General features: G+C 42.9%; 1 protein-coding gene across 4 annotated transcripts in view; it reads left to right on the forward strand.

Moving 5' to 3' along the window:
• The window catches only part of gbf1 (golgi brefeldin A resistant guanine nucleotide exchange factor 1), an 85,279-nt gene that overhangs the window by 37,243 nt on the left and 34,677 nt on the right, over window positions 1-13,359 (forward strand). For all 4 annotated transcript variants that reach the window (XM_080782814.1, XM_080782812.1, XM_080782815.1 and 1 more), the window contains exon 4: window positions 7,179-7,310. In XM_080782814.1, the coding sequence (XP_080638940.1) occupies window positions 7,179-7,310 (132 nt within the window). The remainder of the gene's footprint in view (window positions 1-7,178; window positions 7,311-13,359) is intronic.

The following is a 13,359-nucleotide window of genomic DNA, read 5'->3' on the forward strand; positions in this document are numbered from 1 at the left end:
TGTTTGTTTTTGTCTTTAGGGGTGTCTGTAATACCTTTGTCTTTAGGGGTGTCTGTAATACCGTTGTCTTTAGGGGTGTCTGTAATACCGTTGTCTTTAGGGGTGTCTGTAATACCGTTGTCTTTAGGGGTGTCTGTAATACCGGGGCCTGTAATACCGGGTGTCTGTAATACCGGGGCCTCAATTGTTTTTGTCTTTATCTTTAGGGGTGTCTGTAATACCGGGGCCTCAATTGTGGCAAACAAAGCAGGAGTGATCGAGGTCGGTGTGATTGTGTGTGTGTGTGCGCGCAGATTGAGGGGTGGCTTTATGGTCATATTCTAATTTCTAAGACGGCAGAGAGAGACGAGCTTCTTGCCATTAGAAGTTGCCATCAATTAAAACGTGAATTCATCATGGATCAATCAATGCTTTCAATTGCCATTAATACTGTTTATAATCAACATTGATAAATTGAGCAAGGTACTAGAACAGTTAAAACATGGATTTTTATTTATTTGCTATCAAGCTATTTGACTGTGTGATGATTGATTAGGCCTAAGCCTCAGGAGTACAAGTACACAGTACAGTACAATACAGTAGCTGTACTGTGATGCTTGCAGGTCGGATGTTGTGTCAATCCTTTGTACAGTAACAGTATCACTCTCTGCTGATCTCTTTTGCTCCCTGAACCATAGATGGCATGTATACTTGTATATACAAATGCAAACTATATTCCATTTGCCCCTCTAGGACATGTACTCTGGCGGTAGCCCTTCAAGTGAGCTAGCCTTCCTCTCAAGCACTTGGAAAAGTTTTAATTTCTCTGGGGCTTTCAAATTGCCTGTTTAGGTTGTGCAGAGGCATTGTTGAAAGCATCTATAAAATACCACTGTGGCCCGAAAAAATGAAATAAATAAGACGACCTTATAGCGCTCCATAGCATTGTTACATCCTAATTGCCCCCTTCGACAAGTGCCAATTTCCTTCAAGAGATGCAGGGACTGAGGGCAGACGGGAGAAACGAGAGGGGGTGGGAGGGCTAGCCAGAGTTGACATGCATCAAACTTCTCCCGACAGATTGATAAGAGGACGGTCGTGCAGGACAGATGCACAGATGTGAACTCTCCCTGGATTTCATTTAGCCTTGCTGGTCTTGTTAAAGCGTCATCCCGCTCCTCAGTCTGAGGAGCTGTTGTTACGAAGCGGTGTTTGCTACGAAGGACCCTGGATCTTAATTCTAGCAGCAGTACAGTTTTAGATCAATAACCATCAGTGTTTGGTTTTGGGCCGCTGCGTTGGTCACCGGGGTGATTCACCCCTCCCTCAACCTCAACACACTCTCCACATATCCACCCCCCTTATCAAGAGTGTAATTTTGTTTTGAGAGAGCTTGTGAACTGATCTGGGGGCCCAGGTTGAACGTGTGCCTGTGTGTGAGCCTCAGTGATTTGACAAGGCTGTATATCATTGCTGTATATTACTTAACTGCTTATGTGTTACATACCATATTAATTTATTTTTTGTAACAAATATCCACACTAGGATAGGAAGTCGTATACAGTATAAAAACATTAGTGGCGCCTTTAGCTACTTATATCCAGGAATGTACAATATATCTTATAGATTCGCAATATGTGCGCAGTGCTTGTGATAAGTGTGTAGATCATGCGTGAATTCTCCTTGATCACATACCACTGTTCACAAAAAGACTAGCGGTATAATAGTATATAAGGTGCATGGCACAGGAACCCTATAAAACATAACTTTGGAAATAATGTGCAGAACACTCGAACGATGGTGTTAACTGTTTCATGTTTGTGGTAGCGATTCAAAGTCGGTTAGAAAATGACTGGGTTGTTGTCAGATACAGCTAGTACAGTAGGATCAAATGAGACATTAATGAGCAGCACTCCTCCCTAAAAGTTGAACTATTTTGTGTCCACTCAAATGGAGGATCAACGCTAACCATCTGAGTGGATTCAGATTCTGACCCTAATCACCTTTCCTCAAACGCAGATAATCTCATACTATGATGGGCAGATAGATACTGACTTTGGTGACCCTTTGGCTTCTAGCCGCCATCATTGGGCCACAATGTTCCACTTTCTTTTAGGTACTTTATTTAATTTCATTCCAATCAATTCTGGCACTAACCATAATTTTTGTGTTATTTAGTACATTTTACTAAATAAAATATGACCTATTGGTCACAATGGTCAGTTAAAGCCACTTGGGGCGATGTAAAAGACAACCTGAAAGTGATAACAAGTGGCAGGCTTTAAAGAGCCATGTGTGGAAAGACATGTAAGATCAATAGAGGTGCTTATAGCACTGTGTAAAATATGACACAGGAGGCTGCTAAATAAAGTTATTCAGCCTTTTGTGATTCAATTAGGCAAATACAAAGAGGCTGCGGGACCCGAATCGTCCACAGCCAAGCAGTGTTTGTATTTCTGGTGTTGTAATCATGTGCAGCTCTGAATAGCTTTGCACGACCCCCCCATCTCTCTCTGTCTCTCTGTCTCTCTGTCTCTCTCTCTCTCTCTCTCTCTCTCTCTCTCGCGCACACGCACACAATGCTGTTCTATACTTGTCTTTCTCTCCCCCTACTTTTCAATAACACTAACATACGCATGCGCACACAATGTACAGTGATGGAGATACTTGAATGCCTGCATACTTTTGAAAATTAACTTTTTGTTTGTAGAGGCTAACACTGGCTAACCTGGAATTCTGTATTCCAAATACAATTATTGAAAAAACTACCTACATATGATGGTCACTGAGTACCACGCACACCATGAGTTTAGCTGAAGTATTTTTGCTGAAATACTGGACCTTGTGCTAACACGGTATTTGCCATTATGATATCAAAGTCCTATCAGTTGTCAGTAGCGCTGTGGGCAGCATATGTTTTGTGTTACATTTCTGTTTGATTTCACGCAGCTAAATTTTTCTGCGTTTTGTACCATTTTGGATATTGTCCAATGTGTGCTTTATTTAACTTGCTGTACTAGGACAAGGAAGTTACTTAGTTGCACTGCCAATACGCTAAGAAAATAATCCTTTTCTCGTTTGATGTGTTGGGCATGAAAAGAATAGTGCATTGTGTTTGAACTCTAGTTCTAAGTCGGACCCTCTTACTAACGAAGCATTGCACTGATGTTAGTTAAACTTATTTTGGACACATCATGATATGAAGTGTGAATCCTTGTACAATATTAACACATTATTTATGTATCTAGTACAGTATTGTGAGACATATGGATGTAGATGATCATTTTGTTCCAGTTTGTCTTTCGAGTTTTATTTTTCCGTCATTCACCATCTAGTTTGGCAAATCCCTTGTTCACATTCTTTTTCTTCACATTATGGTTCGTACACAGCATGGATTCATCTTGTGTTGGTCCCTGCGTTCTAAGCCCTTTCTGGTTCAGTGCCAATGGATGTGCATGTGTTAGAGATGGCTCCTGTTCTGTGCCTTGCCTGCCTCATCCTGAGGTGCTCTCCTGGGGGGCAAAGGTTCAGCCCCCTCCCCCCTCTCTCTGCTGGGGTCATTTGTAGAGGTAAGCCACACATGGCTGGCTGCTCACTCCAAAGCACACAGCAGCAGGATGGGGGCTCCAACATGGTAAAGGTAGATGGGATTAGGCCAATGGTGAATCCTGATATGCTCATTTCACAAACCTTTTCTACCAATTAAGCTGAACTCGAGTTGGATGCGTACGTGTGCTCCTTCGCTCGACTCGCACCCGCAAAAACAGACCTTAGATTGCCACATGCATGGCTGGGCCAGCCACATTAATCCTGCTTTTTTATTTTGGTCAATGTCAGTCAGAGGTCAACCTGGTTATAGCATGATTGCTTCATCGCGACTCTGGCCATCGTTATTTATTTCACTCCACTCCACAAGCCCGGGAGATTGATCTGAAGTACAGAATCTGTATTTAGCCTTCATTTAAGAAGATTGGTGGTGGCCACAGACACGGTGCTCCAGCCAGCCCTGTGTTCACCGATGGCCAGTCGGATCAATACGACACAATTGAGTTTCCAATCTGGGTGTCTTTGGGAACGCAACCGTGGCGCTTACAGGGTGATCGCCTTTGATGAAGTCTTCATCAGGATCTATTGACAGATTCATTTGAGCACCCTCCTTCCACCCTTACCACATTGTATTTTCTCCACTGTAAAGTAATGGGACACTAAGACCCCCCCTTTAAAAAGTTTTCTGGAAGCTGATGGGATGATTGAACCAACAGAGCCTCCTCGTTCTTTGAAGTTGACACTTGATTTTTATATATTTTTTGGAGGTTGATTTATAACTTTGTCTTTTTTATTTCTTTCTGTGATATTTCATGGAGGTTACGGCAAAGGTTCTTTGAGACCAACCCAAATAAATAAGCAAAATATACACCAAATATACTGTCCCTTCCCAACATCAAAAAACGGCATTGTGGGATTTCACTATGATGGAACGAAAACACTAGGCTCCGAAAATATAGCAAAAAAACAAGCACGAGAATATTTGCTTTGGGAGGCAAGTCCTAAAAATGACCTGGCGGCTGATGAAGAGAGTGGGGAAATTTCTAAATTATTACATATTTTATTTCCAAACAAGCCGCCGGGGTATTGGGTATCACACACTAAGGCACAGCGGTCACATGTGCACTTTTGGAAATTGGTTGGAGGCTCTACTTGTGCCCCTTTGAAGTTGTTTTTTCGCGTTTGGAGTATAGCTGTTCTGGAGAAGGCCCTAATCCTCACGGTATTGCTGTGGCAAGCACTATTTGGGCACAACGCTTTGTGGCGGCGTGCGTGACTCCACTAATTTGGCCCTTGTTGTTTTACCTGGTTTGTATTTTTGCTGCTCTGTCCTGACCCCCTCTCTTTCTCACTTCCCTTCGTAAAATAGAGAGAGAGAGAGACTATCCAAGTCAGGGCAGAATGGCCTGAAGTGCGTTCTCATTGTTAACTGTGATGTAGCGTGGTTCTACATGCTCACTATGTGCTGCGAATTGGACGTATTGTGAGCTTATAGATTTTTCCTTTTGGCCCGTGACATTCTCACACAACTACATTAAACCGTAGATGCCCAGCAAATTGCCTTAAACTTTCTTTTTTAAAGAAAGCTCTACGATGTATCGCACTCTCATTATGATAAGTTAGCCTACTCATCGTACCGACTGAGCATCCATTGTCATTTCTCCCACTTGGAATTATGGTACACAAACACAGGGGCTGTTGTCAGCGATGTTGGTGAGATTTTAGTCTACTCGCACGTGTCGTGTCGTGTCCGACTGAGCTAATGGCATCACTCTGAGATCCCCACCACCATCACCACCCCCTCTCTCTATGACAGTCAATCTCTTATTATCATTAATGTTAAGCTGCTGTGGAAAAAAAACAAAAAACATGGAGCAACAAAAAAGGTGAATGTACCATCCTCTTTCCACTCCATCTCTTACCCATTTTATATCTCTTTCGCTGATAATTTCTCTCACACAGTTTTCTCATTGAAGCCCCCAACCCCCACGGCAACGTTCCATCTCTCATGGCCGGACGGGGAGGAGGACGGAGGAGGTTACAACCTCCTGCGTGGCTAATTCCCCAGTGATCTGTTCCCCCCGAGGGCAACTAGTACTGTTTACACAGACCTTTAGTGGGGGGGGGCAGGAGTTATTAAACTCCTCACAGTGATGTTGACCGCTCTTGTCTTGGCCCGTTTGTGTGCACAACAAAGTTTGGGGCTAAGGCCTACCATGGGCCGTGGCACACCACACATGGTGGGGATTAACAGGAAACTGCTGGCACGATGAGGGATGAATAAGCGGGGAATGTTGAGGGGCTCTAAAGATATTTGAAAGTAATATCACTGAGTTTTCTGCATACTTGTTAGAGTATGATGTGTAATGTTATGTAACAATTTCTTCGTAGCCAGTTTCTTAGTACGTGGGGATACAATAGGATTGCCAGAGAGGTTGCTATATACAGTAGGCCTAAGTGAAAGATTGCTCGTTTGATTCCCAGAGACATCTAGAAAGCTCCAGGAGTGCAAAAGTGCCCTTGAGCAAGGACACCTAATCCCGTTGTCCAACAGCCTTCTGCTGCTCCAAGGACGGGAGGTGGAAACTAGCATATCAGCTAAAAATACTGTGATGCTGGCAGTTGCTTGTAAAATGTCCTTGTAGTAAAGTTGTATCTGTCCTTTTAAATATAACTCTTACTGTACATGTATGTACTGTATACTTGCATTGTGAGACGCGTTACATTGTGAGCTTGTCGATCGGCTGTTTTCAGCTAAAGCTTCCCCACAATAACAGAAACTAATATAGAGCCCTGAGGTACTCCTTCGGTGGTTACCCATATTAGGGTTTAAGTGGTTAAGAAGAACAATCTCCTGTTGCATTTCTGCTATGCCAGCTAGTGCCATGGCATGTCTCCAGGCTATAAACCAAGCTTGATTGTGAGACATCTTCAGTTGACACAGGGAGAACATCCTCCATTATGGCTCCTCATTTTAGGCAGGCTTTCCGGTATAATGGAGCAGTGGTTCCTAAACTGGAAGTTGGGACCTCTTTGGGGGGGTCCCCAATGATTGGCCTAATGTGCAACAGTGTGTTGTACAGTATAACTTACTGAATGACTTTTAGACCTTTTTAATGCCAAATTGTCAAATATTATGTAAGAAAGAGGCAAACTTTGTGAAAATACTGAAATGGCTTGTAGTTAGGCCAATTTCACAATATGTATCTGTGGAAACGAGTCAAACTACCGTTGATTTAGCTGAAAGAATGCCTCGTCTCTCCTAATCCAGGGTGTTCTCTGTGGTTTTGATCTGACGGTTTTTTCTGCTCCTCATCCGTCTCTCCCTAAAAATATGAACTCTTTTTTAATCGTATATCGTATAAATTAAAACGATAGCAATGTAAGCTAGCATTGTAAAGCAAACTTTTTTTCCCCGGTTGTTTCCGGTTCGTGGGTTTCAGAGTAAAAGCAACCATGTTTTTCCGGCACCCCAGAGCTTCTATTTTGAAGGAATCGCGGCACGGATTGTGTTAATAGAGCAGAGCACTCCCGTCAGTGATGGCAGTGGAATTCTATCGTGTGATGCTACTCACAAAACTGCCATGGTGTGTCAGGTGCTTTTGTGCAGTACAATCGTGACTGAGTCTCCTTGTCTTTGTCTTTTGTCTCAGAGTTGCCTGATGTGGAGCCCAACGTGTTCCTGAGACCCTTCCTGGAGGTGGTGCGGTCGGAGGATACCACTGGCCCCATCACAGGCCTTGCCCTCACCTCTGTCAACAAGTTTCTGTCCTACGGGCTTATAGGTATGAAAATGGCACTTTTCTCTAATGGCAGCCAATGTATTCTTTTGACAACCTCGTGATTAAGCATACGCTGTTATTTTGTCTATAATGTGCCTTATTAGATCAATTATTAAGGTACATTTTGCTTATACAGTACTACTGCATGTGTGTGTGTTATATTATACTATATAGTAGTACTAGTATATACTATTATACTATACTAGCCCATTGATTTCCAAAGACTGATTGGGTCGCAATTTTTTATTTTGCGCCTTGTGTGTGTAATATTTGGAATTGCCACCGGCGAGAACACACACACACACACACACACACACACACACACACACACACACACACACACACACACACACACACATCTATATTGTATAAAGTGTGATCTAAACAGTTCATTACTTTTGAGTTTTAAACCACCCACGGAGACTAAATTGATTGAAAATAATTATGCATGATGTCCACAGACTTATAAAGGTCACAGATGTTTCTATTGTGACTAATAGCGTGTGTTGCTCATCGTCCACTCACTCCAAAAAATGCCAAGAATTGCCTATTCTCATAATTGATGCGTAAGCGAACTTATTTTGGCTCGCAAGCAGCACAGTCTGTCCTCAGCAGCACTCATCGTGGACATATGGCTCACCGTCCACCAGTTGTTGTGTCAAGTGTGAAATGAGCATGCATCACCAGATGTTAGTCTAAATAGCAGAGGTTGAGTAAATAATGTTAGGTTGCTGTCAAAACAGCTGCAGCCATTGCTAAACTAAATAAGACCCATGGTAACATTAAATAACTGCATATTTTCTTGGTCAAATATTCACTGGAACAGGGCGGTTCATTTGCAGAATTCAAGCTGTTTGTCTGGTCAGTGCAGTATGTGTCATCCATCCATCCATCTTCAACCGCTTATCTGTAGTCTGGCAACAGCTCCACCAGAATGTTCCAGACTTCCCTCTCCAGAGCAACATTAGTGACTTCCTCCTGGGGGATCCGGAGACGTCTGCCCCGGGGTCTCCTCCCAGTGGGACGTGCCTCGAGGACCTCCCTAGGGAGACGCCCGAGAGGCATCCTAACCAAATGCCCGAACCACCTAAGCTGGCTCCTTTCCAGGCAAAGAAGCAGCGGCTCTACTCAGAGTCTCTCTCGTGTGACTGAACTTCTCACCCTATCTCTAAGGGAGATGCCAGCCACCCGTCGAAGAAAACTAATTTAGTCCGTTTGTATTCGCGACCTTATTCTTGTATGTGTCATTAGGTTAAAAATGTCCCTGCGCATTTGAATTTTGAAGTCACTACCATCAATTCTTAATATTTTATTCTAAATCTCGACCGATCCTCGAACCCAACCCTGGACTACATTTTGTCTCAGTAAGACAGCCCTCCCCCTATCCACAAAGAGGAGCAGTGCACCAACGCATTATGGGAATTGTAGTCCAGGAAGTAAGTGAGCCCAGTGTCCATGACATCAGAGACACTGGGCTCACTGCTTTTCATTGTTCATAGTACCAACAGCAGTTGTACAGGGAATGCAGTATCTCGCAGGGAGAAAAAAGAAAACAAAAAGGCGTACAAAACATTTTTTTCTTAAATGTAACCGTAACATGAGTTGCGCAGCAGAATCTGTCGGCAGCTCCTGTTACCACATGTGGAATTCGGTATGTTATAGTCTCGCGTAGCCTAACTATTCAACAAACTCCAAATGCTATATAGAGTCTGGAATTACACGTCCCAAAATCCGAGTAAGGAAGCTGGCATTTCCGTTTCCAAAAATATTTTAAAATATCTTTACTATTTTTTGAATATCCATTTCTGCTAAGCAGCAAGCTATAGATACTTAGATGATTTATATTAGAATTAATTTTCCGACACGGAAGTGGGGAGGAGGCTTCAGACTGTATGATGGGAAACATTTGAAAGAAATTGGGAGACAACAGTCCACGTGAGACTAGGTATTTTAGGAATGTAAACTAAAACACATGAAACCGGAAGAGGAGTGACTAAACAGGCCAAAACGGCAGAGGGTGCTGTTTTTCCTCTTTCTTTTGTCGGAGGGCCCAGATTGTGTCTATACAAACGGCAATGCTGTGTACACGTCACAAGAATAATGCACTGTTAACTATAATGTCACCCTGCAGGTCTGGTCTTCCATCCTTTCATTTCCACCTAATTTCCAAACGGTGCTCAGAACTGAACACGAAACAATTATGTAAATAATGTTATTTATGATTTATATTAAAACGTTTGTTAATCATTCCTAAATGGATAGTGATTTATATCCGTGTACACTATTAACCGCACACTATCCCCAACTATCTCGCACACTCACGCACATGTGTCATGCACACACACACGCACACACGTGCACACAGTCACACACAGATAACCTCACAAACTACTCCCTGACTCCCAGAGCCTGTCTGTCACTCCAGACCCAGCGCCAGCGTCCTTAATCCTCCATGAGCTCTCCTCCAGCCCTCCTCGCACCACCACCACCAGCACTGCATTTCATCAGTGGTGTTCAAAGGGACATGTAACCATGGCAATGGGGCCTGGAAGACCTTAAAACTCTTTCACACCATCGGTAGAATGATGGGAGCGGTAAAAATCGGATGACATCGGTAGACTGTGATCTCTGAATGCTGCGAAGGTTTGAGCAGCTTTTTAACATGCGCACCTCACCATACTCGTAGCAGTACAGTGTTCTGGAAGGGACAGCTGAGAGGTTAGCGAGGGATATTTTAAAGGACAATATTAAAAGGGAATTCAATTCCAATCTTTAGTAAAGAGTGTGAAGAGCTTCCTCATGACACTGGAATTTATTCTTTACGAGGATAAATCTAAATAGAAGTATATTGAATTTTACAAATGTAAAGATAGAAACTTTAAATAATGTGCAGTGTGTATGGGCTAAGTATTACCTGGGGATATGTACATTAGGTATATTGATTATTTCTTTCTTAAATCTTAATTTAAATTGAGATTACACAACAAATCTGTGATTTTGATTGACATTTTGTGTAACTTTTACATTCTCTTTTTTTCACCCATTACATAGGCTACTGCATTATGTATATTTGATTTTATATATCAAAACCTCTAGGCTCTTGCTCGCCATTGCCTTTAGGTCTTGTGTATTCGTCCATAATATCAATTTGACGTGTTAGGACTTAGGAGAGAGTCCAGAGGGAACATGTTAAATCTTCTCCTTCCTACATCAAGGTCACATCCCAACAGTCACAGTATGTCAAAGGGTCATGTCAAGTTCACATTAAAGGCACCTCATGTAAAAGCTGATCCCCATGGAATCTGATGTTGGATCACAGAGGTTGAGGAGTAATGCTCATGTGTGGGAGACTCCTGATATAAATGTGCGTGAATTTAAACAAGGACAGGGGGTGCCTGGTGGCTCAGCCAGTCAGTACAAGCACCACATGTTCTTTGTGAGTCGCGAAGACCTGACTTTGAATCCCACTCCTGTCATGTATCGCATTTCTCTATTCTGTCTGATGTTAATTTCCTGTTTCTCTACACTAATATCCAATAAAGTAAAAACTAATATTTAAACCACATGGCCACAGCTTCATATCAAAGTGATCAAATTATCGCCGCCAGGCCCAATGGCCAAAAGCTAGAGATTATGTTTTCGCCCCGGTCCTCTTGTCTGTTTGTTTGGTTGTCTGTGAGCAGCTCATCTCTGGCACCACTGGACCCATCAGTGCCAAACTTTGCACGCACACTCCCAGTAGTCCAAGGAAGTGCACGCACACTCCCAGTAGTCCAAGGAAGTGCACGCACACTCCCAGTAGTCCAAGGAAGTGCACGCACACTCCCAGTAGTACAAGGGAAGAATCGGCCTCATGGTGGTACTAGAACAGGCTACAGTTAAACAATTTAATGTTTCCCTCTGTATTCCTTGGCTTATGACACAACTCCCCATATAGGCCACTCCCATTTTTGCCTGGAAAGGTTTTCCGCTAGTTTGTGTTTTCTTCAAAGCACTCTTTTTGCTGCTATTCGTACAGATTTTGTTGTCCCAAACTCCCAAATCTGTTGAACAGATTCTGTTCACATCATCTCTGGAATTGTGTGATCAAGATGTCAGATTTGTGTGTCCATATGTATGTCATGTACAGATTGTTTTGAGTGGTGCCTCCACTCCATTACGTAGCTATGTGTGCGAACATTCTATTAACTGTTCTTGAGTCCAAAGCCACCGCTCAATTCACATTGGTGTGATTTTTGTTATATTCCATTCCAATTGGCTTTCAAATGTTGTGGGACCTGGGTAGCTAAGCTGGCCTGGTAAAAACTATTCTAGTTTTTTGATGCCTCTTAAAAGGATGGTACAGAGAGAGTATTTTGGAATAAATTGTTACAGTGATTTACCCACTGAAAACTAAAACTCAAGTTATCATTTTATTTGACGGCCACTGCATTTGTCACTGAAATGCTTTATTCTAATCATCATAGGTGAACTATTGTCTCTCACATGGTCATTACTCATTGGTGAATCATTTTAAACATACAATGTATAATTAAAAAAACAATCTGACAAATGTTGGAACTGCAGACTTGGTCAACATTCTCATTCACAGCCCATGTGTTAACCTATTCCTCCTTATAACCTTCTTGTTTGTTTTGTTTGTTGTTTTTAACTACAGTATGAACGTATGTCACCATGATCCATGACATGGTTTCAGGCTAAGAACACTATTGTAAAAGTGGGATAGTAGTTGAGTAGAACTCTACAACAGTGAATGGATGATACTGTAGGTCCTGTCAAATACTGCCATCTCCTGGTTGGAAATGTTTTGGATTTTATTTTTTGGGTCAAGATCTGAAATAAATAGAAGCCTTTCATTTACGTTTTCAATATTTTACTTCGGGATTTCACCTTGTACTCTTGACACATATAGTTTTGGTGTATTATTTGAATGTTTCTGTCAGTAATTTGGATATTACATTCATTTGAAATGACACCCGGTATTATAAAAAAATATGCTTATAGACTAATTGCAGAACACTTCATAACTTCATCACTGCACTGTGTGTGTGTGTGTGTGTGTGTGTGTGTGTGTGTGTGGTGTTGGTTGGGAGTAATCATGGCCATATCATATTTCCAAAACATGCTATTAACAGATAGTACAGACTAATGGAAGAAATCCTCGACGGCATGTCTAATAACGGTCCCTGTGTCTTTGTAGGCACAGGGGATCAACACGTCTGTCCTTTTGTTGTAGAGAAACACTGATTACAGACCCTGGCACTCTCAGCAAGGCCGTCTGATGTTTCGGAGAGGGGAGTGGGGGGGGGGGCTACATATGAGTTTGCACACATTACTCTAAATATCCATCCCTAAGTCAGTTCTCAGAGCAACCCCCAGCAGGCAGTCCTGTTCCTCTTTATCCCGTCATGACATGCTGAATATGAGCCCCCCCTTCCTACGTGACACCCCTAATGTGATCCCTGTTCTCCTTGGCATGTCTTCCCCTTTGTGCTCCCTACGTCTCAACACCACCCCCCCCCCCCCCCCCCCCCCCAACTCTCTCTCTCTTGCTCTCTCTCTCTCTTTGCCTGTCCTCTGCCGCTTGTAGGGGTCTGGTAAGAAGGGAGAGAAGGGTAAATCTCTCTCACGCGTGTACATGCGTGCTCACAAACTCTCTCTCTCTCTCACACACACACACACACACACACACACACACATTTCATTTAGCACAAGCTAATTCCTCTCAATCTGTGGCCTGAGGTCTACTGGCACGGAGGGAGCAGCAGCCTTAAGCCCTGGTACTGACAGATATCCAGATCTCTCCTCCTCCTACTCTTTCCCCGTTCCTCTCATCTCCTCTTCTCTCTCCTTCTCTTCTTTCTCTCCCTTTCTCTCTCTCTGGTCTAGAGTAGTCAGCACTCGGCAGAGCCCTGCAGTCACTCTGCTGCAAGCGGCCGCATGGTCACTTATTCTCATAGGGCTCACAGTGAGATCCAGCTGAGGCTTAAAACCAGAGTTGCTGCCAGAAGAGATGAGCTCAATGTTAACAGCAGTAGCTAAGCCTCCTTTT

The sequence above is a fragment of the Protomyctophum bolini genome (assembly GCF_963924005.1).
Source record: "Protomyctophum bolini genome assembly, chromosome: 14".
NCBI lineage: Eukaryota > Metazoa > Chordata > Actinopteri > Myctophiformes > Myctophidae > Protomyctophum > Protomyctophum bolini.